This window comes from Aquarana catesbeiana, linkage group LG12 (assembly GCF_042186555.1).
Source record: "Aquarana catesbeiana isolate 2022-GZ linkage group LG12, ASM4218655v1, whole genome shotgun sequence".
Classification (NCBI taxonomy): domain Eukaryota; kingdom Metazoa; phylum Chordata; class Amphibia; order Anura; family Ranidae; genus Aquarana; species Aquarana catesbeiana.
In genome coordinates, this window is record NC_133335.1 from 34,571,987 (window position 1) to 34,599,659 (window position 27,673).

At 45.6% G+C, this 27,673-nt stretch overlaps 1 protein-coding gene across 2 annotated transcripts in view; it reads left to right on the forward strand.

Moving 5' to 3' along the window:
• LOC141113742 (chloride channel CLIC-like protein 1) overlaps positions 1–27,673 on the forward strand; it is a 327,043-nt gene that overhangs the window by 192,310 nt on the left and 107,060 nt on the right. For both annotated transcript variants that reach the window (XM_073607029.1, XM_073607028.1), the window contains exon 5: positions 22,382–22,534. In XM_073607029.1, the coding sequence (XP_073463130.1) occupies positions 22,382–22,534 (153 nt within the window). The remainder of the gene's footprint in view (positions 1–22,381; positions 22,535–27,673) is intronic.

Below are 27,673 nucleotides of genomic sequence, written 5' to 3' on the forward strand. Positions count from 1 at the left end.
TAGCAAAAATGACACCCCAAAATACATTCTGCTACTCCTCCTGAGTATGGCGATACCACATGTGTGAGACTTTTACATAGTCTGGCCACATACAGAGGCCCAACATCCAAGTAGCACTGTCAGTTGTTCTAGGAGCATACATTACACACAAATTCCTGCCAACCTATCACATTGTTGAAGGCCCTTCATATTTCTAACACATAGCATGTACTGTACATACCAATTACAAACCAAAATACATTCTGCTGAGTAAAGGGTAAAGAAAAGATTACCTGCAGTTTTAGTAGTGCAGTGGTCCACAGAGAAGAGCATCGGTCCAGGCAGCAGGCAGGAACGTGGACAGCGACAGCAAAACAGGCAGCAGGCAGGAATAGTCAGTACAGGTAGAGATGTCAGCACAGCCAAAGCATTAGTCCAGATAGCAGGCAGGGATGTGGTCAGCAGCAGCAAAAGGATCAAAGGATCGTCCATGCAGCAGGCAGGAATACTGTCCATAGTTAGTACATGCAGCAGGCAGAGATATGGTCAGCACAGCCAGAGTATTTGGCCAGGGAGCAGGCAGTATCATCAAGCTTAGGGCATTGGTCAGGAAAGAATGGGGACAGGGGTAGAGGCTTCTCCCACCCAAATCGCTTTGAAGCCTCCGGGCAACCAGACCCTGTTATGGGAACACAGAAAACCAAAAACTGGTTTTCTGAACTCCGAACACTATTCTGGAGCCCCTCACATATGTGAGACCCCTGTGTAGCAGGGTGAAAGATCAATCCAAGGGGCAGGCAAAAACATGGTCAACAGGCCGAGGTCAGTGCAGGTAAAAGGCAGAAATAGACGGTAGGCAGAGGCATAGTCGATACAGTCCAGGGTCAGTTCACGTGAAAGGCAAAAACATGGCGGAAAAACAATGCAGACGGTAGGCAGAGGCATAGTCGAGAAACAGGCCAGGGTCGGTTCACATGGAAGGCAATAATGTGGTTGGTTGAGGAAGGTAAATATTCAGGACAGAAATTAAAAACGGGGAAATGGCAGTATTAGAAATATGGACTAATAATTTTCCAGAGTGTGATATCGCCTGAAGCATTCTCCGATGCAAAGGCCAGGTTGGGAGGGACAGTCGGTACAATGGAAGCTCGTATCTTTCCTAATTCCTCTTTTGGTGCACACCCGACATTTTTTTTGGCGTCGTCTTCCGGATCCTGTTGGTGGAATATGGTCTGGGAAATGGCGCTCATGTAGTCTGCTGACAGAATCGGAGCGAATGCTTTCTGGGGGGGATACTTGCTGATAAATCAGGGCAGTGACAATGTCTTCAATAAACTTTATGAAGGTGGTGGGCGTTTCTGTGGATTTTTGGTATATTATGAAAGAATTTAAAAGGGCCAAATGAAAAAAGTAAATTGCGACTTTTTTGTACCAGAATAAGGTTTTTCTTGTTGAAAGATAGGGCTGCAACAACTGATCGTTTAAATCCACCCCCCCCCCATGTATTTATTGTACTCAGTGATACAGGTTGGCTTGCGAACGGTACCGCGTCTTCTGTGAAGTTCCACCGAGGTGTCATCGTGGATGGTGGACATGATGTACACGTCTTTTCTATCCCTCCACTTCACAGCCAACACTTCTTCGTTCCTCAAGCTTGTCGATTCCCCCCTTGGAATGTTTGTGGTGACAAGACACTGTGGGAAGCCCTTTCGGTTTTTTCTAGCTGTACCACAGGCCAAAGTTTGTTTGAGATATAGGTGGCGGAGAAGGGGCAAACTCGTATAATAATTATCCATATAAATATGGTACCCCTTTTGGAGGAGTGGGAATGCCAACTCCCAAACAATTTTCCCACTTATTCCCATGTACGAGGGACACTCGGGAGGCTGGAGCTGGGTATCTTTCCCTTTGTACACGCGGAATGCGTACACATAACCGGTGGCACTTTCACAAAGCTTGTTAAGCTTCAAGCCATACCTCGCCCTCTTACTGGGTATATATTGTTTGATTCCCAGCCGGCCTGTGAAATGCACCAGGGATTCGTCCACAGATATATTTTTTTCAGGGACATAACCTTCGGCAAACTTCTGGGAAAAAAAATTAATTAGGGGGCGAACTTTATATAATTTGTCAAAGTTTGGGTGATTTCGGGGGGGGCACTGTGAGTTGTCATTGAAATGCAAGAAGCGCATTATGATTTCGTATCGGGACCTGGACATGGCTGCTGAAAAAATTGGCATATGTTGGATGGGTTTGGTCGACCAATACTTATGAATTTCATTTTTTTTTGTAAGCCCCATGTTCAGGGTTAGGCCTAAAAACAATTTTAGCTCCACTATTGTTAGCGGTCTCCACTCAAAAGGGCGGGCATAGCTGGAGCTGGGGTTGGCTGCAATAAATTGTTGGGCAAACAGATTAGTTTGGTCCACGATGCCTTGAATCCAATCGTTCGGGAAAAATAAATTTAAAAAATCCATTTGTGTAAATCCTGCAGTGTTGACCTGCACACCCGACTGTGCTGTAAAAGGGGGGATCGTGGCTGACCCTGTGGTAGAAGGCAGCCACAATGGGTTTGCCAAGGAATCTGGAAGTTGGGTTTGGGCCCTACTTCTTTGGCGTCCACTTGTGCTGGGTCTTTCCTCCTGGGGTCTAGCAGCGCTTGTACTGGGCCCCTCCTCCTGGGGTCTACCGCCGCTGGCACTGCTGGTAGCTGCCTGGTTTTCAGACCGTCATCTTTTTGGACGGACTACTTCCTCCTCTAAATCTGATCCGGATGTACTGCCTTCGGGGGCTCATATTCCGAATCAGAACCAGAATCTGAACTGAGCGGTGAGAGCTCCCCGTTGCTCTCATCGGTCAGACTCAGGATCTGGTATGCCTCTTCTGGGGTGTACATCTTTCTGGACATAGTGGCTGACTGGCTGTATGTACTCTGGTGGCAAGTGATGAGGTGGCGGGTACTCTGGTGGCAGATGATGAGGTGGCGGGTACTCTGGTGGCAGGTGATGAGGTGGCAGGTACTCTGGTGGCAGGTGATGAGGTGGCGGGTACTCTGGTGGCAGGTACTCTGGTGGTGAGGTGGCGGGTACTCTGGTGGCAAGTACTCTGGTGGCAGGTGATGAGGTGGCGGGTACTCTGGTGGCAGGTGATGAGGTGGCGGGTACTCTGGTGGCAGGTGATGAGGTGGCAGGTACTCTGGTGGCAGGTACTCTGGTGGTGAGGTGGCGGGTACTCTGGTGGCAAGTACTCTGGTGGCAGGTGATGAGGTGGCGGGTACTCTGGTGGCAGGTGATGAGGTGGCGGGTACTCTGGTGGCAGGTGATGAGGTGGCGAGTACTCTGGTGGCAGGTGATGAGGTGGCGGGTACTCTGGTGGCAGGTGATGAGGTGGCGGGTACTCTGGTGGCAGGTGATGGACAGGTACTCTGAGATGACAGGTACTCTGAGGTGACAGGTACTGAGGTGACAGGTACTGAGGTGACAGGTACTGAGGTGACAGGTATTGAGGTGACAGGTACTCTTTATTTAGGAGGGGCGATCTGGGCACAGTAGTACATGTAATTAGTAACTCACTGTTAGCTGATCTCTTCTCCTCACACTGGATCGGTGTGTGAGGAGAAGAGCCCAGCAACAGCAGTTACTATCTGACTGTGTGTGTTTTGTTTACATTAGTGACCGGCTGTGATTGGACACAGCCGGTCATGTGATGCAGAGCCATGCCATTGGCTACAGTGATCGGGGCTGAGCTGTATCCAGGGGAAAAGCCTCAGCCCCGATCACCGCCCTGATCACTCCTCTTCCGCCGGAAAGTACACGCTTCCCAATGCCGCTCTGCATCCGCCGTTACCGACGCTCCGCCGCCCGCCGCCGCACGCCGCCGACGCTGCTTCAATACCCCCCCGGAAGGTTTTTCCCCCTTAATGACCAGAGCATTTTTTGCAATTCGGCACAGCGTTGCTTTAACTGACAATTGCGCGGTCGTGCGACAGTGTACCTAAACAAAATTAATGTCCTTTTTTCCCCACAAATAGAGCTTTCTTTTGATGGTATTTGATCACCTCTGCGGTTTTTATTTTTTGCGCTATAAACAAAAAAAGAGCGACAATTTTGGAAAAAAAAACTATTTTTTAATTCTTGCTATAATAAATATTCCACATTTATTTTTTTTTAAACAAATTCTTCATTAGTTTAGGCCAATATATATTCTCCTACATATTTTTGGTAAAAAAAATCGCAATAGCGTATATTGATTGGTCTGCGCAAAAATTATAGCGTCTACACAATAGGGAATACATTTATGGCATTTTGATTATTTATTTTTTCTACTAGCAATGGCGGTGATCTGCGATTTTTATCATGACTGCGGCATTACGGCGGACAGATCGGACACTTTTGACACTTTTTTTGGACCCGTGACATTTCTACAGCTATAAATAGCCACTGATTAATGTGTAAATGTCACTGGCAGGGAAGGAGTTAACACTAGGGGACCGTCAAGGAGTTAAATGTGTTCCCTATGAGTGTTTCTAACTGTGGGGGATGGGCTTTCTGGGACATGACAGCGATCACTGTTCCCGACTACAGGGAACAGTAGATCCTTGTCATGTCTCCTGTCAGAATGAGGAAATGCCTTTTTTTACATTTGCATTTCCCCATTCTGCCTGTGTACGAGGCAATTGCGGGCTGCCAAAGGACATAGAGACCTCCCGACCCGCGGCATGCTCCCGCAGCGAGAGCGCACGCCCGCCTGCAACTGAGCTTGCGCAAGCCGCTGTACACCTACAGCGATTCCCGCAGGAGCGCCATTGCACCTGATTGGCGGAGAGGTGGCCGGTCTCTAAGCGGTTAAAGTATCTCTTGTAGGAAATGTTTAAATTGTGTTTATTTGCCACAGAATTAATACTACCTATGCTGTGGCTATGCAAACATTTGTGTAGACAGTTTTAGGCTCCATTCACACTTGTGCAACTCCAAAGTTGCGCAACTTTGGAATGCAACTTTGAATGGGTGCGAATACACTTGAATACGTCATCGACCAATGATAATGGACAACTGTTGCGCAACTGTCACATGTATAACTTTCAGATGTAACTTTCATGCGACTTTTGAGGGTTTACATTGCAGTCTATGGCACTCAAGTCACATGAAAGTTGGACCAAAGTAGTTCAGGAACCTTTTTAAAGTTGCTGTGATTTGTTATCAAAAGGGTGCGACTTGTCATGCGACTTTAGTGTCTAAAGTCACAAGCCTAAAAGAATATTACACAGCTGTGTCTACAATTTCATATGGAATGGACAGTGTTCTGTTGGCCGATTATACATCATGGGAGAATTTTTTTTTTTTTTTTCAAATAACAGCTTTATTTATAAATTTTATGACAGAGACACATGCAGTGCATTACATGGTTACTTAAACGGGAAGGCATCAACCTTCGCAGACAACATAATCTGTTACACTATCACTCCGATCATGCGGTGTCTTACATAAAGGCGACAGTGATCACATATCTTATGCTATTAGAACGTTGTAAATGCATTGACATTGTTATCAACTAGATATATTAACTTGCATGAATGAAAATCTGAGTCACTAGGGGACTCCTAGTGAAAGAAAAGGAAGGAGAGAGGGGGAAAAGGAAGTAAGAAGTCATCAGATTGGCTCATCTACCTGATCAGGATGAGTCCTCCCGGAGGTGCCACAGCTCCCAGACCTTTTCATGGGCCTCCAGTCTGTTCTGTATTCTAGTGGTCATTTTCTCCATCATTTCCACATCCTTGATCCTGGCATGTAGGGCCTCGGGGGGAGGGAGGCGAACAACGTTTCCAGTTTAGTACCACAAGACAGCTTGCTGCTGTGAGGATATGGCGTGTCAGTTTCCTATAGGGGACAGGGATTTTCAGTGGTGATAAACCCAGTAGGAAAAATTTTGGAGTGGTGGGGATCAGCCTTTCGATAAGGCGGACCAGCAGCTGTTGGACTGAGTTCCAGAAAGGTGCGATCAGTGGGCAGCTCCAGTAGATATAGAGGACGGTTCCTCTAGGCCCCAGGCAGCGCCAGCAGCGATCGGAGCTAGTAGGATAAATGGCGTGGAGTACATCTGGGGTCATATACCAGAAGTAGGAGATTTTATATGTATTTTCCTTGTAAAGCGTACAGTGTGAGCTTTTTGCCGCCTGAGACCAGATCAACCGCCATTGCTCCATAGGGATCTCCTCGCCAAGAGCCTTTTCCCATCTAATCATATAGGCGTGTTTGCCCGCTGTTTCCGATGGACATGCGTTCAGTATTTTGTATATATCGGATATTAAGCCCTTCTGGGCAGATCCCACCAATATTAGATTTTCAAAGGGGGTTGGAGGGGAAAATTGCAGGTTTGGTGCAAAAGTCAAGGCGTAATGGCATATTTGGAGGTACCCATAGAACTCCTGGCATGGCAGATCAAATTTGGCCTGTAGCTCGGCAGCAGTTTGTGAGTCCGGGGATCCACCAGATTCCCAAAGGGAAAAAGATTCCGCGTAGCCCACGGTGAGGACATTCGGTGGGTAAGGCTATCTGGCACCTAGGGATTGCAGAAAATAAGGTAGATTGGGTGTACTGGGGTGAGCCACAACTTTTCGATTTCCGTCCATTTGTTATAGAAGCGCTGGGTAAACCAAGAGGCTATGGCCCACAGCTGGGCCACCTGATAATATTTAATAAGGTTAGGGTAAGCCAGGCCCCCATCTGATCGCGCCGCCATTAGTACCAAACGAGGAATTCTATGCCTTTTATAATTCCAAGTATATTGGAACAAGTCAGTCTGAAGCTTTCTCTGGTGTCCTTAGAGTACAAGGATTGGCAGAGTTTGGAACAGGTACAGTAGTTTTGGGAGGACTGTCATCTTTATGGAGGCTACCCACCCCAGTAGGGAGATATTATGTTTTTTCCACTGCAGTAGGAGGTCCCTGATGGAGCGAAAGAGGGAGGGGAAAATTTCCTGGTAAACGGTGGCAAATTTTGGGGTGATGTAAATCCCCAGGTACTTCAGGGCTGTGAGTTTCCAGCTGTAGGGAAAGTTGGCCTTCAGGTGGTCCGTCTCCACTTCGGGAATGTTAACTGGGAGGGCCTCTAATTTGGATGCGTTTATTTTGTATCCCGAAAGAGCTCCGTATCGATCAAGTTCCGCATGGAGGTTCGGGAGGAAAGTTCTAGTTCGGGCCAATGTGAGGATAATATCGTCAGCGAATAGTGAGATTTTAAACTCCCTATCTCTAACCAATATGCCCCTTATGTCCGGGTTCTTGCAAATATTGGCGGCCAGAGGTTCAACGCAAAGCGCGAAAAGCAGGGGGGAGAGCGGGCATCCCTGCCTAGTGTCATTAGTCACTGAAAATGAGGAGGAAAGAGCAAAAGGAGTTTTGACTTGGGAGGAGGGACTGGAGTATAGGTGTTGGATTGCTCAAAGGAAAGGCCCCTGGAACCCAACGTGGCGAACAGGAAGGGCCACCCAAGGCGATCAAAAGCCTTCTCAGCGTCCAAGCTGAGTAGCAAGGACTGCAAGCCCTCCCTGTTTGCCACCTCAACCAGATCAATTATTTTCCTCCGTGTTTTTCCCCCTGCCTGACGGAGCGGGACAAAGTCCACCTGGTCTTTATGGATAAGGGAGGGGAGAACTGTGTTCAGGCGGATTGAAAGTAATTTGGTGAAGATCTTAAAGAACGAATTCAGAAGGGCAATAGGCCTGTAGTTGGCACAGAGGGAGGGATCCTTATCCGGCTTAGGGATCACCGTAATAAAGGAGCGCTGCATGTCCATGGAGACGGGAATGTCCTGAAGAAAGGCATTAAACAGTTTACACATATAGGGGAGTAAGAGAGGGAGAAATGATTTGTAATATTCATAAGGTAAACCATCTGGTCCCGGGGCCTTATGGAGGGTAAAGATTTAATGGTCTGCTCTAATTCTTCTACTGTGATCTGTGCGTTTAGGGAGGTTAGGTCTGAGGGTTGGAGCTGGGAAATCCCGCTTTGCTCAAGATCAAGTGTCTCATACGCTGGGAGAGGTCGGGGGATGGAGGGTTACTGGGAATACCAGGGTTGTTGTAGAGATCCATGTAAAATTCTGCAAAGGAGTGGGCTATCTCCCTAGGGTGGGATACCAAGCATCCTGAGCTATTCTTAATCTGGTGCCATGTTGTTATGTGGGCACTATCGCACAACTTCCTAGCTAGGAGAGAGTGGGCCCTGTTTGCCTTTATCTTAATACAGTTGTTTTAGTCTAATTAAGGCTTTCTCCACCCGGCCTATTGCTAAGTCGCCAAGAGTCGCACGAAGGGTGGAGATTTTTTTAAGGAGGGTCAAGGTGGGGGAACTCTGCAGTCGATGTTCCAGGACCTTAAGCTCCTTTTCTGTTTGCAGTTTCATGGCCTGTGCATTTTTTTCAGGGCAGATAATAGTGCAATGCATTTACCCCTTAGCACAGCCTTATGGGCTTCCCACAGTGTGGGGGGGGGGTCGTGTCCGGGGTGGTGTTTTCCTCAAAGTAGTATTTTAAAGTGGATTCCAGTTCTAATTTTGAGGGAAGGTGCTGAAGAGGAAACGTGTTCAGACGCCAGTTATAGGGTCTGCGGTTGGGGGTGCCAAGGTCTAATGTCAGTAGAACCGGGCATGGTCAGACCAGGAGTTCGGGAGGATCTGTGCTGTGCGGGTCAGAGTGGAGTTGTTGACGAAGAAATAGTCTATGCGGGATTGTGTGCGATGGGGGACTGAATAAAAAGTATACTGTCGGTCGCCACGGTCGAGGACCCACCAGGCATCAAAAAAAGCACAACTTCTGGAGAGCTGTCGGAATAGCTTCGATTCTCTAAGTACTCGAGCCGGGGGGGATGCCCTGGGTTACACCAGGTGGAGATCCAAAGTAGCTGATTGGGTTAAGTTGAAGTCTCCCCCCCCATCACTAGTAGCCCGTGGTCTGATCTGAAGAGATGGGTGTACACCCTAGACAGGAACCCGATCTGCTTGACATTTGGGGCGTAAACCGCACAGAAGGTGACCCCCTGGTTTTGACCTCGGAGATTAAGAAAGTGGCCATGGGGATCACTGTAATGGTCAAAGGAGACCCCTGTTTAATAAGTATAGCAACCCCTGCCCGTTTATGGGGTCCCAAGGAGATGTAGATCTGGGAATAATACCTGGAGGCAAACGCAAAGGAGCCCCCCTTGTCAAAATGTGTTTCCTGGACCATAATGCCATCTGCACCTGACTGCCTAAACTCCCTCAGTGCTAGGTTTCATTTAGTATTGGAATTCAAGCCGTGGACATTTAAAGGTAAAATCTTAGCCATGGAGGTGGGTAAGAGCAAAGGGGAGGATACTTATCTGATGTGGATGGAGAGTTTCCAGGCGCCAGAGGTTGGGAGCGGGCACCCCACGGGAGGAGATCCAGGCAGGTTAAGAGTACCATCCACGGAGCCAGAGGATGACGGGAGAATAAAGGAATAGAAGAAAGGCTAGAAAAAAGAAAAAAAGTTAGTTTGAGAGAACTTCGAGAACATTCTGCAAACATTATCTCAAGACCTTTGAAGGCCAACAGGCCTAGGTCAGGACAGCTTCCCGTGAGATCCTCAAACTCTAATCCCAAAGGGTGAGTCAGGGGGACACAGGGGAACCCAAGGTCAGTCGAGCAAAACAACAGGACCGTAAGCAACTGTAGTCCAATAACCGGGGGGGGGGTGAGGGGTAGGGTATGGAAGGTCTCTCTCAAGTCTCATATGAGACATGCCCATAGTGTGAACTGGGAATAAGGCTAGGGCACTGGAGGGGGGACTGAAATTTGGGTAATGGATGGCCAGGGTAGCGTCACTGGCTTGAGTTGGGAGACGGGTCGCTAGGTGAGCTTGCACCATCGTAGTGGAAGTATAGTGAGGTTATCCGTTGTGTTGTCTGGCAGCCTTTCGGGACACATCCGTGCCCCGGGGGCGTTTAGAGGGGGGGACCTTCTGCCAGACTGTGGGTGGCGGGGGTGGTGTGGCCACAAGGTCCCAATCTGGGAGCTGGGGGACGTGGATTTCCAGAATGTCACAGAAAGCAGCCAAGTCCTCTGGGTATCTCAGCATGGCCGTTGCGCCCTGATGTTTCACAGTAAGACTAAAAGGAAATCCCCAGCAGTAGGGGATAGTCTCATCCTGTAGAGTGTGCAATAGTGGTTGGAGAAGTCTGCGTTTTTGCAGGGTGATTCAAGAAAGATTGGGGTATAGCTAAATCTGAACATCAAGAGTCACTTTGCGGGCGAGACGGTCCTGTCTCATAACTTCCTCCTTCAGGGGGTAGGAGCTTAGTCAGCAGAGTATGTCTCGAGGCTTGGAGGAGGCTCCTTTAGGACGCAGGGCACGGTGAGCTCTGTCCATTTCAGTAGATTTCGCAGGGGGTTCACCGATCAGGCTGTTGAACAGGGACTGTAATGTGGATTGTATGTCCTCAGAGCCCTCCGGTTCCGGAACTACCCCGTACTTGGATATTGTTTCTGCATCCCCTGTTGTCCAGGTCCTCGACGTGGCGTTGCATGTCCCTAAGTAAGGAGTGATGATCTGCACTCTGAAGTTGGGTCCTGTGGACTGCTAATTTGGTTTCCTCTATTTCCTCCTCCGCCATTTCCAGCCTGTCAGCTAGGTGTTTGAGGCCCGATTGTAGGGCTTGGATCTCCGAGCAGCAGGTGAATTTCACATCTTCTATTAGCTGTCTAAAATCATCCTTGGTAGGCATCGCTTGCAGGTAGGAGTGTCACTGGGGAGGTACGGGTTGAAACTGAGCAGTTCCCATGGGTTGCTAAGGGAGGGGGGATAGGAAGATGGCTGTGGATGTGCCTGCAGGGGGGATACCCATAGCTGAATGTGGGGATGGCTGGTCCCAAGGCTCACTCCAGGCTGAGGCCTGTGCAGAGCTGGAGGGCCCTTCCGGAAAGTCCTATGGACAAGGAGGGAGCAGGGGAACAGGCTTTCTGTGCATAGGTGGCAGAGGGGGCTGCCTGGGGCTTGGAGAAGCAGGGGTCCCTGGATCAAGATAGCCGCTGTGTCTTAGGGGAAGATGGGGCAGCTGCAGAGTTCTCACGGGCGGCCTGGGCTCCAGCAGGCCCATATGCTGAGAGCGGGTGGAGGTCTGGCAGGGCCGGAAAGTCCTCTGAGTCATCTAAGGAGGCAGGGGAGCCGGGATCCGTCCCCTGAACGCAGGGATCCGACGCCGTCCGCAGCAGCCTCGGATATGCATCCGAGCATTGGGTGTACTGCTGCTGTGGTGGGAGGCCCAAGATGACAGCCAGCGAGCCCGGCGGCGAGGCCTCAGGAGGCGGAGTAGGCCGGCTCGGGGGACTCACCGCTCCAGATTGCGAGGAGGCGTCCTCGGTGTACATTGCTGGTTGCTGGAAGTTCATAGGGGCCCGATGCTGTGCGGGAGCCAAGGGGGGGAGCTGCGTGGAAGCCCTTGTGCTGGAGGTGGAGGCATCTGGCGCCATCTTGTCTGTTCCGCCCGGCGGCATGTCGGACGGCGGGAAGTAGGACTGGAGGTCCGTGGAAGAGCCTGGCGGGGGTTGTGATGTTCCCCGGGCTTAAGTGGAGCGGGTCGTCCTGGAACCACCCATGTAGGTGAGGTGGAAAGTCCTCAAAAGTGCCTATTTGTTAGGGGCTGAGAGAGAGCTGGGAGATTAGGCTTTCATACAGGTCAACTTCCGGTCACGCCCCCCCCCCCCCCCCCCCGAATTTTTTAATTTTAGCGTACATATTTCGCTACTTGTAAATTTTAAGGTATGAAATACGTAAAAAACCTTTCATCCTACAACATTTTCAATGCTACCAATGCTTGATAGATTTTATGACCATATTTATGGATAGTGTAAATTTCACGTAGGGTTTGGGGTCAGTTTTAGGGATTTAGGCACATGCTGAGTTTATTGGTTTGAGTTTAGTTTAGGGACTCCTTTTAGTGTCTGGTAAATAATTTTACTGCTTTGGGTTTGATCTTTCAGCTAAGTGTTCAAGTATAAGTGTGAACATGCAAGTTTCTGGAGACTAAACTGCTGTGCGCGGAACAACCAAACCAGTTTTCAAAAGCCAGAAGCAAATGTATTGCATCCTGAGTGATCAAGTAAATAATGATGGCTGTTCGGGGCAGTTTTAAATCCAAAAATCTGACTATATCTACCAGTAGTTAATCATAATGATTACTGCAGTGAAGCTCCGGTGGTCTGGGCAGCACTGAAAAATGACAATGTGGTCTTCATGCACACTAAGCTGGAGGCCTCAGTAGGAAGAAGACAGTCTAATCTTCCTTAATTAACAGAAAATATATTCCAAAATACGCAGTCTTTACATCTGTTTTCCTGCCTGTTTGTTTTATCTGTAAATGTATTTTGATCCCAGGGATTAGGGACATGGATACAAATATTGTACATAGCCTGAGTGCACTTGATATTGTTCAAATTTATGCCATGGTGGGTTGCCACATGGGAGAGCTTAGAGAGAGGAGGTGATGGATACATATGTGGAACTGTTGAGAGATTTTATGTATTTGCTTTTGATAATCTTATCATGTTTAGTGAGTGTTGCTGAAACTTTATAGTTCTGTATTTCTGTTTAGGCGGGAACTACTTTCGTTCGTTTGGATTGGTATGTGTTCCTCTGAAAGCCATGAAATGAATTAATGCATACCTGTACCCTGGATTAATCCATTAAACTGGCCTTATGTTTTGATTGTAGGCAACTTTTACATCACTGACTCGGCAAATGCTGGTGTCAGTGGAAAAGAAATTATGACCAAACATGAGACATTTTCAGATAGATTAGCATTGGCAGTCTTCATTGCTTTTAAAGTCAACCTGTACTTACGGTGCCTGAAAAAGTATTCACACCCCTTGAAATTTTCCACATTTTGTCATGTTACAACCAAAAACGTAAATGTATTTTATTGAGGTTTTATGTGCTAGACCAGCACAAAGTGGCGCACAACTGGTGCTCAAAATTTTTGAGGGGGCGCAAACAAACTGAAAAATTTTGAAAAAAAACATCAATTGCAGCCTCATTGTGCCATCAAACGCAGCCACTGTGTCCCATCAAACGCAGCCACTGTGTCCCATCAAACGCAGCCACTGTGTCCCATCAAACGCAGCCACTGTGTCCCATCAAACGCAGCCACTGTGTCCCATCAAACGCAGCCACTGTGTCCCATCAAACGCAGCCACTGTGTCCCATCAAACGCAGCCACTGTGTCCCATCAAACGCAGCCACTGTGCCCCATCAAACGCAGCCACTGTGCCCATCAAAAGTTGCCCCTGTGACCCCGCCCACTCCCCATCTGCCCGGCACTTGCCTTGTCCCAGTGGCTGGTCAGGCAGCGGGTGACGGCGGTGGGACCTTTCAGCGGGTTAGACAGCGGCTCCTGTGTCCTCCGTGCGTCTCCTCCCCTCCTCCTGATAGGCATCCAAGCCTAGCGCCTGTCCTTTCAGCCAATCAGGTGACGGGTAACAGACCCGAGCACCTAATTGGCGGAGAGGCTGTTAAGTGTTAGGAAAGTGAATATTCATTCGCTTTTCTAACACACCTGGGTGGACTGCGAGCGCAATGCTTTGCGCTCACAGTTCTCCTTTTTTGAAGCCTATTAGAGCCTATGGCTCTAATCAGGTGCTCCAAAAATACACATCCGTCGCTGGAATTCAGGCATCCGAAAAGGGGCAGGACGCCTGAATAGGGGGTGCTGGCGGCGGCCATGGTTAGATTCATGCAATGCATGAATCTATCCATTATACACAGAGCACTCAGTGCACTATTCTTTATATTTAGCTGAATCAGCCTATATCTCTAGAAGCCGTTTGCTGCCTAGGTGGCATGGTGGCAGAAGCTGCTTATCTTTTAATACTATGTTTTTGCGCTAACCTTCCTTTTAGGTGCCCCTGCACTCTTTGCCAGCAACAGAAGTGCACACATGTCTTGAATCAGCAGACTGTAAGCTCCTCACAGCAGGGAGGTGAGAACGAGCAATCTACTGTATGGCCCTGTATTCCTGCTCCTTAGGTCATCTTCTAAAATCTCATGCGACACAGGGAAGGGTATAGCCGCAAGATATTGGCAGCCAGTGCCAGGAGATGCTCCTGCGGCCTTGCAGGTCGACATGTGTATTTTATCACAGGTGGAATTCTGAGAATAGGCTGTCCTCTCTGATTAATAGCTCTCTCTAATGATACCAGTGTTCTAATGTACAGTCATTGAGCCATCCTTATTGTTCGCAGCTGTATGCTCCTAACTGGAAATCTGTACAGCACATTTGAAGAGATGATAATGAGCAACCTTGCATGCACAATCAAAATCAGAACCATTCAGATAAGAATTATGGAAATCCAGCCAAATGTAACCAATGAACAACTTAAAAGTATATTTATGTTTTCTGAAACATTCTTTAGCTTATTGATTGACACTATGCACAGTCACCAGTAATATTTCATACTTACACATCTTTTTGAAAAACCAATCCTTCCCAGTACTTGTAACAACATTTTTTTCTTGCCTCCATCACATGACCCTCCACAGTACCTCTTCTGCTAGTGGAGACCGGTGATCTGATGTTGCAGTTGGTTCTGTAGGCCGGTCTTGTTATCGACTCTGACATCATGACACTGCTGCTTAGCATCTTCAGGACTCTGCGAGGCCCCCAATGAGATGCATTCACGTCACCAGGGATCAACATCATTTAGGAAAAAAAAATGGGGTGATGTGGATTAGAGTCTTTTTTTTTTTTTTTTGCAAAAATATATGTAGATGTAAAGCTTAACTGGAGGACTTTTTTATTTTTTACATCCCTTTACAGTTCAATTTGAAGAGCAGCTTCTTGCAACAAGCATGGCAACTGTGCTAAAATCTGCCACTTAGGTTAGCTTAAGCAGTATTAAACCCAAAACCAAAAATTTCATATATTGCACAATACCAATCATTTGATGTAGTGGCTGCATTAGTTTTCTTTTTTTAGGCTTTTTTCCCCTCTGGTTTCCCCTGATCTGCCAAGTAAAACACCTCCTGGTGCCCCCACTCTGGATGAATTAGCACAGGGGGCACAACAAACAGCAGCATTTTCAGTCGGGGGGATGTTAAATGTACCAGAATCTAACACTTTATAATCAGCTACATCAAACGTTTTTTTTGAGCTGAAGGCTTTTACATAAATAAATGAAAGCTTGTCATTTTGAGCACCCTTTACAGTGCTGAATGGTTAGTCCCTTATCCCTGTAAACTGATACATCTAGAAGGGAGTCTGTTCTTTTGAAAAACAACAGACTTACTGTATGGATCACCAAATCAAAATAGAAGAAAGCATGCCTAAAAAAGAAAATGAATGCAGCCTCCAAATCTAAGAATTGCTAACCTGCAATATAATGTTTGTTTTTGGGTTTAACACCGCTTTAGTTAATCTACTATGGTAAATTTTACATAGAAATACAGGGACTGCTGGTGCTGCCTTTCATTTTTTAAAATTCTAGTTCTCTGGCTTAGGCTTCTGGACTGGAACCTGTATGTAGAGTTGGAGTTCTGTTGTTGCTGGATGTATGCTCACTCCAGACCAGCCATCCCAAAAAGCAGTAATGCAGATAGCCAGGCAACTAGCAAAAGGGGTCAGCAGTGGCAGACTACTTCCTCTCTTAGCACAGTTTGACTGTATAATCTTCTTTCTTTGTTTCTTTATAATCCATTGCAATCATACCTACACCGTTTTATAGTTGGTAAGGTTGAATAAAGACACCAGCCTATCTAGTTCAACCTGAGAGTGTGTGTGTGTGTGTGTGTGTGTGCGTGCCTACTATACTTGGCAAGCTTTTCATAGTACTTCTAGGTGGGACTTCATTATTCTGTATTATGATTCAGTGCTTTACAACCTACCTGTCATCTACAAAGGGGGTAGTTAGCCCTGGGGTCATTCCAAAAAACTTTCCCATGGCAATAGGTGCAGACAAGTACAGAAGATGCAGAATCTAGATGATGGGTGACCTCTAAGTCAGTTTAAATGCAATGATTCTGTGTTTGACTGGAGCATACATTTATGCCTTGTTCGCCCGCTGGCTCTAAGACTGAGAACAGAGCGATAGACAACCACTGATCGCTTGGTTCTCAGAGCTCTCTGCTCTGCCCCCCCCAAGCTCACTGGAGTGCTGGGCTGTGGAGGGGGCTGGAGTGGCCAGCTCAGGCTCTCAGCGGCTCGCTGAGAGGCTGAGCCAGGTGCCGGTCCAGGGTTGTGGGCAGATCCCAATTTTATTGTCGCGATCTTGCCTGACGCTGGACCCGCTCTGTGATGCCCGCTGTCTGCAGAACGAACTGCACTCCTGTGATCTATAGGAGAAGTACAACAACAGCATTATTATTATTATACAGGATTTATATAGTGCCAGCAGTTTGCACAAGACACTTTACAATATAAAGGGAGACTGTATAGTACAATACAATTTATTACAAGAGGGTTATGAGGGCCCTGCTCCTGAGAGCTTGCAATCTAAAATAGGGACAAGTGGAATAAAAGGTTGTAACTGTGAGGGATGAATTGATTGGAGAAAAAAGTTGTCAGCTGAAGGCAAGAAAGGCTTTCAGAGTTTTCAGGGGTTTCCTAAAAGTGTACAGAGCAGCAGAAAGAAGGACAGATGGGGTATAAAGTTTCAGGGGATGGGAGAGGCTCTGGAGAAGTCCTGGAGACGAGGGAGCTAGAGAGTTGGAGGTATTGGGACGAGCAGAGAGAGTGAATAACTTCCTTAGTGGTTTCAGTGTTTATAAAGAGACATATTTTGGAGCTGTTATGAAGATGAAGGCTGCAAGATTTAAACCGTGATTGGTTTTGGGGCTGAAAAGACAGCTTAGAGTCCAGGATTACACCTAAGCATCCTAGCATGAAGGGAGGGACTGATAATTGTATTGATTTTGATGGAGAAGTCAGGGGAGGGGGCACGAGCAGATGGAAATATTATGAGCTCAGTTTTAGAAAGATTGAGTTTGAGGATGTGATGTGACATCCATACTAATATGTAATGTAAGGTAATACGTTAGGAGAGGGGAGACTGAAGGGAAGAGATGGGGAGTAGAGAGACATATTTGGGTGTCATCACCATATAGATGTTATTGGAAGCCGTAGGAGTTTATCATGTGACCAGGAGAGGAGGTGTAGATGGAGAAGAGAAGGGGTCAGAGGACAGCATCATGGGGGACCCCTACAGAAAGAGGAAGTGGAGAGAGAGACAGTATCAAATCCTGCAGAAATGTCTCGTAGTATGAATAGGGTGTAGTGGCAATCAATTGGTTTCAGCAGAAATCGTTAGTTTTTGTAGGGCAGGTTCTGTGGAGTCTTGTGAGCAAAAGCCAGACTGTAGGGGGGTCAAGAAGGTTATTTTGTCATTGAGGTAAGAGCACCGACAGCTGTAGACTAGCTCTTCAAGGTGAAGCACGTGTAGCATGGGGCACATTGACAACTCCAAGTGCTGGTGAAAAAGAACAAGAGACTTTTCTTCAAGTCTCTGTAGTTCTGATTCCAACGAAATAGTAGAGCCGGCAACTCCTTGGCCCGTGCAAATTTTTTTTTTTTTTTTTTCTTTTTTTTTTTTAAGTCTTTATTTAAGGTATGCGGTTGAACATAATAGTATGACATGACATACCATAGTCCATGAAATCCATTAACAGACCATTATACAACCATATCAAAGAATCAACGGATAGCAATGAAATAACAGACAAGGTTCCAGTACAGCAATATAAGGTATCCGTAAACTGTGGGCAATAGCCTCTACAACAAATATATACAGTTTTATAACCTGTAGAGTGGTGGAAGCCCAATAGATATATTTATTTGTCATGAACATACCAGGAGAGAAAAAAAATGGGAAAAACACTAACTAGCAGGTAACGAACCACTGTGAAGTAGGGAGCAAAACGTGGACAATGCACAAAATATGGCTCTTGGCTCTGTCCCCATAGTAACAGCACCTAATGATCAACGCATACCGAGAGATTTTTTCTGTGTAGTAAAGAAAAAAGATGACACCCTGGGTGTCTAGGAGGGAAGTAAGAAGAAGTAAAAGTAGGAAAGAAGTAAGAGAGGAGGAAGCGTGAACGGCTTTGTGACTGCAAGTAAAATACCATAAGAATAGGATGGAGATTTCCGTTAAAGCTCATCTCCCAGGTATAGATCTTCAAATGAAGTGGGTTTTCTACGGAAACAACCATGGTCTGGGAGGGACCGAAGAAAGTGGGACAATTGAAAAATCTTCCACTTGCCTAAAATAGAGGAATTGAGGGCAGGATATAAGACTGATGGCTTGATCCACTCTGAGGGGCCAAGAAACATAGAAGCTCTAACCAAGCTTAGATCTGGCTGGAGCTAAAAAGCTTTGTCAGAGAAACCCGGCACAGAGTCCGGGTGGCCAATAATAATAGGCGTCAATGGAGAGGGAAAGATGGACATCTCTGCTATCCTGTAGTACCTACAAAGTTCCAGCAATGTGGGTTCGATCAAAAGGTGTGGAGAAGAAAATCGGGAGTACTGAATCCCAGTCCAAGGAAGGCTGGCTAAGGAGACCCTCACTGATTCCTGTTCCAGGGAGACCCATAGTTTATGGGTTGAATTACACCAGTCCACCACTCTGTTCATGTGGACTGCCATGCAATATAGGGCTGGGTCGGAGAGGCCAACCCCTCCTCTGTGCTTTGGTCACTGTAAAAGTGATCTCTTGAGCCCCGAAGGTTTACCTTGCCAAACATAATTAATAAAGATCGAAGCTTATGAAAAAAAATTCTGCGGAATATTAACTGGCAGTGCTTGTAAAAGATGCACCAGGTGCAACATGATATTCATCTTTAAAAAATTACACCTACCAAACCAAGAGACAGCCAGAGTCTTCCATTTGTCTAAGTCCGTGGAGAAAATGTTCAATAGAGGCTGGAAGATGTATTTGCAAATTTAAAGTGATTGTAAAACGAAGTTATTTATTTATTTTTAAATAACAAACATGTCATACTTACCTCCACTGTACAGTTCCTTTTGCACAGAGTGGCCCCGATCCTCGACTTCTGGGGTCCCTCGGCGGCGCTGGTAGCTCCTCCTCGCATCGTATAACCCCCTAGGAGAAGCGCTTTCCAGGGGGGTTACCTTGCGGGTACGCTCCCGAGTACAGCATTTGCGCCCATAGAATGGCGGACTTGACCCCGCCCCCCCAGCGCCCGCATCATTGGATTTGATTGACAACAGTGGGAGCCAATGGCTGTGCTGCTATCAATCTATCCAATCAAGAGCTGAGACAACGGGCAGAGGGGAAGAGCGCGTCTCCGGCGAGGGAAATACGGGGCTCAGGTGAGTAAAACGGGGGGATGGTCAGTGACAGAAGTTTTTTCACCTTAATGCATAGAAGCAGGTGTTCCGTGCATCCTCGTACAGGCAGTCCCATTTATGTAAATTTGGATGCAAAGGCTGCACAGGCATAGCTGCTGCTTCCAATCTGACATCCGTGTGGGTGTGAGTACATGACCCCGAATGCAGACAGTGTGAGCTCAGGAACATGCCAGCGGGACAACTATTAGTCGTGCACTTCACAAATCTGGCCTTTATGGAAGAGTGGCAAGAAGAAAGCCATTGTTTAAAGAAAGCCATAAGAAGTTCTGTTTGTAGTTTGCAAGAAGCCATGTCGAGGACACCGCAAACATGTGGAAGAAGGTGCTCTGGTCAGATGAGACCAAAATTGAACTTTTTGGCCTAAAAGCAAAAGGCTATGTGTGGCAGAAAACTAACACTACACATCACCCTGAATACACCTTCCCCACCCTGAAACATAGTGGTGGCAGCATCATGTTGTGGGGATGCTTTTCTTCAGCAGGGACAGGGAAGCTGGTCAGAGATGATGGGAAGATGGAGCTAAATACAGGGCAATCTTAGAAGTAAAACCTGTCTGCAAAAGACTTGAGACTGGGGTGGGGGTTCACCTTCCAGCAGGATAACAACCCTAAACATACAGCCAGAGCTACAATGGAATAGTTTAGATCAAAGCATATTCATGTGCTAGAATTGCCCAGTCAAAGTCCAGACCTAAATCCAATTGAGAATCTGTGGCAAGACTTGAAAATTGCTGTTCAGACACTCTCCATCCAATCTGACAGAGATTAAGCTATTTAGTGAAGAAGAATGGACAAACATTTCACTCTCTAGATGTGCAAAGCTGGTAGAGACATTCCCAAAAAGACTTGCAGCTGTAATTGCAGTCAAAGGTGGTTCTACAAAGTATTGACTCAGGGGGGCTGAATACAAATGCATGCCACACTTTTCACATATTTATTTGTAAAAATATTTGAAAACCATTTATAATTTTCCTTCCACTTCACAATTATGTGCCATTTTGTGGTGTTCTATCACAAAAAAACCCAGTAAAACACATTTACGTTTTTGGTTGTAACATGACAAAATGTGGGAAACTTCAAGGGGTATGAATACTTTTTCAAGGCACTGTATGTGTGTTATTTGTGTATATAGCTGCTTACCTCAGCTTTAAATTGTGATTGGCAAAACTGAGTGCTCTCAAGTACGGACCTTACTTCAAACCAGATCCAGTTTGACAGGTTTGCCTTGGATGGAGAGCAGGCCCCTGTTAGAGCAGTTTCCATTTTGTGCATTGGCTAGTTTATTTCCAATTAAAAACAGGTTGATACAATCTTAATTTCCCGCTGCAGTGTGTTGGATGAAAAAAGGAAGTGACATGTAAATATCTACAATGTGTGTTTATTATCCCATTTTCAAGTCTTGCTTGACTTTGTTAAATTACTGTTTGTGCCCTTGTATACACAGTAAGATACTGGCAATCTCTATTTCCTACACTTTTTCCTTCAACCTTTTTTCCCAAATATCCTTACTTTTGTGCCTTTATTTTATTTCCCCCCCCATCTGTACATATTCCCAAGCAGGGAGAACTCCTCTTCAAAGCTATACCAATTATCATCTTTAACAAAGAGGTACACCCTTGTAGAGGTACTTTGCTGTACTTCTACGGAAAATAAAATTAAATACTTTCAGGCTCGGTTCACATATATGCGAATTGGATGCATTTTGAACCGCATCCATTTCACATGATATGTGAACCAAACCGGCTTTCTATGGAGCCGGTTCACATATCTACGGTGCAGCAGCCTTGATGGGGACAAGGACCTCTTCTTCACAACCCTGGCTGGTGGATTTGGGGGTCTGCGGGCGGGAGGCTTATCCAATTCTGGAGGCCCCCTTTAACATAGGGGACCCCAAATCCCGGGCCCCCCATGTGAATGAGTATGGGGTAGATTGTACAAAAAGAAAAAAAAGAGCTCTGTACCCATCGCTGGCTCCCGCCGTCTGACAGTTCTTAAATAACTAAGGGGTGGGGCCACCCGACGACATCACCAGATGGCGGGGCCACCTGTTGACGTTGCCAGGTGGCCCATCCCTTAGTTATTTAGGAACTGTCAGATGGCAGAGCTAGCGACGGGTACAGAGGTGTTTTTTTTTTTTTTTTTAATTATTTGGTTTTTTGGGTCACCGCGGCAGCGGAGTTCATTGTGATTGACACTGGATCTACATCGGGGGACATTATTTTTGTTTTTCTTGCTTTTTAAAAAAAAGAAAGGACTTGTCAAAAACTGTCCCAAACAACCCCCCCCCCCCCCATGTTGATGATGGCATGTTCGGGGGGGGGGTGCTTGCTCCCCCCCCTTTTCTGGCATGAAAGGCTGCATGCTTGGATAGCGGTCTGGTATGGATTTTGGGGGGGCCCCCACGCCATTTTTTTAACCTAGGGGTCTGGTATGGATTTGGGAGGGGTGCATTATTTTTTCTCTTTTTTTTTTTTTTGGTGTGGAGTTCCCTCTAAAATCGATTCAAGATCTGAAGGGCCTGGTATGGATTTGGAGGGGGGCCTTCGTGCTGTTTTTTTTCTCAAATTTTATTGCTGGCAATTCTTTGGTTTACGTTCAGCTGTCAGCAGAGAATCGCTTGATAACCAGCTATTGTTAAAGACGCCGGTGGCTGCACGCTCCGCAAATTTGCATCTGGACCGTATCTGACCATATCTGAAATCGCAGCTTAACCGCTAAAGGGTTGCTTTGGGAATTTGCAGTGAAAACTGACATGAAATTCGCACTGCACATGTGTGAACCTAGCCTCAGGTAACAGCCGAGACCACAACAAAATGTTTTCTTTTTCAAAAGATTGTTTGTTTTTTAATACAGAAGCAGACGTATTGCTGCTATTCATTTTGTTCTCAATACAGTAATTGACAATGTGCTTGACTCTCATGAATCACATTCAAAAAAACATGTGATTCATGAGAGTTCAAAAAAACATTTTTCTAAAAGGAACAACTGTGTTTGTAGGTTTTATTAACACATTTCCTTGCACCTCTGTTTAGGGATATGCTCGCAGCTGCTATCAAGCCGACCTGTCATTCTGGGAAACTATGAAGATTTGGTTCTCCTGGAACTTTTCCTGGGACATTGGCTCCTGCGAGAGTTATTACAAAGCACTAATGGTGGATCCTTTCTGGGAAGTTAATCCGCTTATGGTAAGTGCACTGTATGGGATACCATTGCTTCCATGTTTGACTAACATCAAACACCAAAACGGTAGGCTTTTTAGGGCAAAACGGCTTAATGTTTGCTATTTATTTGAAATGCTTTGGTTTACATTTTCATACTTGCACAGAGACATGCAAATAGTTAATAGAGAGCAGAATTAGGGCATTCTTCATTTACAAAAAAATAACACTAATAGAAAGTTAACACAGCTCCATATGATCCTGTTTAAAATTCAAACAACTGCATCCCAGATCCTTCAAAAACAAAGCACTTCACAAATGCATGTCAGAAGTAAAACACATGGAAAAGTGGTTGTATAAGCACCAAAATTGGAGAACAAAGTTGACCACGAAGGACTGGTGTGATCTTCAGCTAGTTTTTATTAACGTAAAGTCAGGCGAAACACAAACACTCATTTATTCAGTGTTCAAAGGATCGTGATGAATATGTAATGATTTGTGACTTGAACATGTGAGTTGGCTTTTCTACATTGCATCGTACTGCATTTTGCTGAAGTGCACTGAGCAAGAGAAAACTGAACAACCATACTTATAGGCATTCACAGGTAAACAGGTCAGAGCATATACCATTGGCTGTAGAGTTTTCTACAGCTATGAAATACCGCCTTTGCTTGTTTAGCATTGTTGCTAGTGGAAAGCCACGGGCAGGTCCTCAACTCCCACTGGTGTGCAGATTTTTTGGGAACTCATCCTTATCCTCCTGACTGGACAACAGAGAAACAGTAGTGCACCAGTGAGATCATGCCCCTTCTCTCTGCTTATTTTAGCATGTTCACTGTTAGCAAATATGTAACCTATAACCCAGCATACAGATTCCAGCAGTCTGCATTATTTAACATACAGCGTTCAGGATGCAGTGACCTGTATGTGCCCGCCTACATTGGTGGTTAGTCCAAGAACTGCCTTTGTATTGAAGTCATTGGGCAAAGTGCCCACCTACACTTGTGCTAAGCAAAGCCTTGCCCCTTTACATTGGTGAGTGGAAAAAGGGTCCCCTTACACTGCTGGTCAATAGGAGAAATATTTCACTGGTGTAGGTGGCTACCTATCACCTGGTCCAATGCAGATGGCTCTGCCAAATAATGTTTGCACCAGAGCTATGCAGGTACTGTTAGGTGGAAGATCAGTCTGTCCAGGCTTCAGATCAATCTGCCTGCATGCTTGGTGTTTGCAGGAGATGGTTACTGAGGATACAGTGGGGTTGATTTACTAAAACTGGAGAGTGCAAAATCTGGTGCAGCTCTGCATAGAAACCAATCAGCTTCCAGCTTTTTTTCTCAAAGCTTAATTTAGCAATCTGAAGTTAGAAGATGATTGGCTACTTTTCACAGCTCCACTAGATTTTGCACTCTTCAGTTTAAGGCCCGCTTCATCCCCATTATGTTTTATAACGTGTCTTTGGAAAAATGTCAGTAGACAGCACAGTTGATGGAAAATATTTACCTGTGCCTATGTCCACACTGCTTAGACGTGTGGCTCTCAGTTGCTAAGCAGCTCAAGCCACAGATCATCCTGCTTCTCTGCAAATATCCAGGAAGTGATTTTGCAGACTCTCTTTAACTTCCTGAGATTTTGCGTTAATAAATCTTGTGATAATTGTTTTCATTGGTGTTTCCTTATATTTAACCTTCACTGTGCTTTCCTGCTGTTCGTTCTTCTTTTGAAGCTCCTGCAATCTACCTGATGCTCCCAAGTATGGGGAGCGTATGACGACCTCCCATGATGAGTGCTTGGTACTAGAGGCCTAGGCTCAAATACTGTCATATGGGGAAAAAGGCGATGTCATTGCTACCTTCAAATTCTGTCACAGGGTATTGTGCAGTGGCTGTGACAGAAAAAAGCCAGGATGCTATAAATTAGAGCACATGTGTTAAACCTAAGGCCCATAGGCCTAATCTAGCCCTCCAGGTCATTTCATGTAGCAGCTGCAGGAGAGCTTCAGCCCTCCTCTGGTCCTCCTCCAAACCCTGTACTTTCTGCTTTCCAGCAATGCCTCCAGCTTCTTACCAGCAGCAGCACAAGGTAAGGGGGATGCACTGTGATGTAAGGGAGGGTGGGGGACTCAACTTCTGATGGTGGGGGGCTCTTGACGTCTGATGTAACGGTAGGGGATACTCTGGACATCTAGTCTTACAAATACAACCGGCCCTTTTGAGGGCAATCATAATGCTGATGCGATTCGCAATGAAATTTAGTTTGACACCCCTGAGTAGAGTATAACTAGGCTTTACAGTGCGTCTGAATAGACAAAATTGACAGGGTCATTAACTAATTCTTCAGTTTGTGGGAATTCTAAGTCAACATTTCTTCATAAAGCAATAGTAAAGCCTGCTTTGTTATTTTTACCTACAGGTAAGCCTATAATAAGGCTTACAGTGCCTTGAAAAAGTATTCATACTCCTTGCAATTTTCCACATTTTGTCATGTTACAACCAAAAACGTAAATGTATTTTATTGGGATTTTATTTGATAGACCAACACAAAGTGGCACATAATTGTAAAGTGGAAGGAAAATCATAAATGGTTTTCAACATTTTTTACAAATATCTGAAAACTGGCATGCATTTTTATTCAGCTCCCTTTATTCTGATACCCCTAACCAAAATCAAATGAAACCAATTGCCTTCCAACGTCACCTAATTAGTAAATAGAGTCCACCTGTGTGTAATTTAGTCTCCGTATAAATACTGCTGTTCTGTGAAGCCCTCAGAGGTTTGTTAGAGAACCTTTGTGAACAAACAGCATCGTGAAGGCCAAGGAATACATCAGACAGGTCAGGGATAAAGTTGTGGAGAAGTTTAAAGCAGGGTTAGGTTATGCAAAATATCCCAAGCTTTGAACATCTCACGGAGCATTGTTCAATCCAGCATTCGAAAATGGAAAGAGTATGGAACTGCAAACCTACAAAGACATGACCGTCTACCTGAACTGACAGGCCGGGCAAGGAGAAAATTAATCAGAGAAGCAGCAAAGAGGCCCATAGTAACTCGGGAGAAGATGCAAAGATCCACAGCTCAGGTGGGAGAATCTATCCACAGGACAACTATTAGTCGTGCACTCCACAAATCTGGCCTTTATGAAAGAGTGAGATCCATTACACTTTTTGGCCTAAAAGCAAAACGCTATGTGTGGCGGAAAACTAACACTGCACATTACCCTGAACACAGCATCCCCACCATGAAGTATGGTGGTGGCAGCATCATGCTGTGGGGATGCTTTTCTTCACCAGGGACAGGGAAGCTGGTCAGATTTAATGGGAAGATGGATGGAGCCAAATGCAGAGCAATCTTAGAAGAAAACCTGTTAGTCTGCAAAAGGCTTGAGGCTGAGACGGAGGTTCACTTTCCAGCAGGACAACAACCCTAAACATACAGCCAGAGCTACAATGGAATGGTTTACATTAAAGCATATTCATGTGTTAGAATGGCCCAGTCAAAGTCCAGACCTAAATCCAATCGAATATCTATGGCAAGACTTGAAAAACGCTGTTCAGACGTTCTCCATCCAATCTGACAGAGCTTGAGCTATTTTACAAAGAAGAATGGGCAAAAATTTCACTCTCCTAGATATGCAAAGCTGGTAGAAACATACCCAAAAATCTGTAATTGCAGAGAAATGTGGTTCTACAAATTATTTACTCGGGGGGGGCTGAATACAAATGCACTCCACACTTTTCACATATTTCTTTGTAACCATTTATCATTTCTTTCCACTTCACAGTTATGTGCCACTTTGTGTTGGTCTATCACATAAAATCCCAATAAAATACATTTAAGTTTTTGGTTGTATAATGACAAAATGTGGAAAATGTCAAGGGGTGTGAATACTTTTTCAGGGCACTGTATCTGTAGGGCAACCGAGGGCAACATCATCGCGGCTCCGGCCAATCACAGCGCCGGAGCCCACGAACCCACTAGAAAAACGGGGGGCAGGAAATGTCAGCCCTCTAGGTGGTGACAGGACTTTTCTATGGTAAGTATTTCATAATGTGCTAGTATGCGATGCATACTAGCACATTATGCCATTGTCTTACAGGTTTTCTTTCTTCTTCTTTTTTTTTTTTTTTTTATTCTGCAGCAGTTTACTACTGCTTTACTTATGCTCAAATGTTTCTTTGTATTTCCTTCCTACTTATTAGAAAGGTATAATCTGTTAAATTACCTTATTACTGGCCACTTTTCACCCCCCCCCCCCCATGTTTAATAGTACAGCTTGTAACCAAAACTACATTTCTCTTTATGCATGTGAGATATTTCACTTTGTTTAGAAACTTATGTTGAGTTAAAAGCATTTAACGTATGTGGTTTTACAAGATACAGACATAGAGGAATAGAGGAGAGCTGATTGATGATCTGTGCCCACTGTGTCAGTTTCCTAGAGCCTTTAATTTGCTTACAAGATTAAAAAGATTTAAAGGCTTAGCAAACCTTTCACTGAGTGTTCTAATCTCCCAGGCGCTAATTCCTGAGAGTACAGCAGATTAATCACTACTTCACAGTACTAGTTCGGTCTTCAGATGTCACTGTGTGGATAAAACAAATCATCCATACTACATTAATAGTATTAGTTTATGTTTTATTCACCTTTTTTATGACTGGTAGTATATAGGAAAGAAAAACAATGATAAAAAGACAGGACTTGAACTGTTTTAAAAGCTATGACCACCCAGTTCAGATTTCAGTGTTGTGCAAAGACTGTTAAAGCACTTGTAAAGTAAATTTCTTTTTCTTTCAAAATAACAAACGTTATACTTGCCTGCTCCGTGCAATGGTATCCTCCCCTTCTTGGGTCCTCGCTGGCATTTCTGGCTCCTCTTCTTGGTGTACCACCAGTGGAAGCTATTGTGGCACACCTGTAGACTTTATCCGATCTGTGCTGCTTTATAGGCACAGACAGTGAAGATCTGTCCCGCCCTCCACTCCCTGGCACAGGATTTGACTGACAGCTGTGGGAGCCGTTGCAAAGCTTGTGAGAGTGGGCAGAAGTGGAGAGAACTGCTGCAGACAGGCACAACACTGGATCAAGTTCGGGCTCCAATAAGTGTACTAGAGGTGAAGGGATGATGCACATACTGAAAATGTTTAACCTTAATGCAGGGAATTCTTA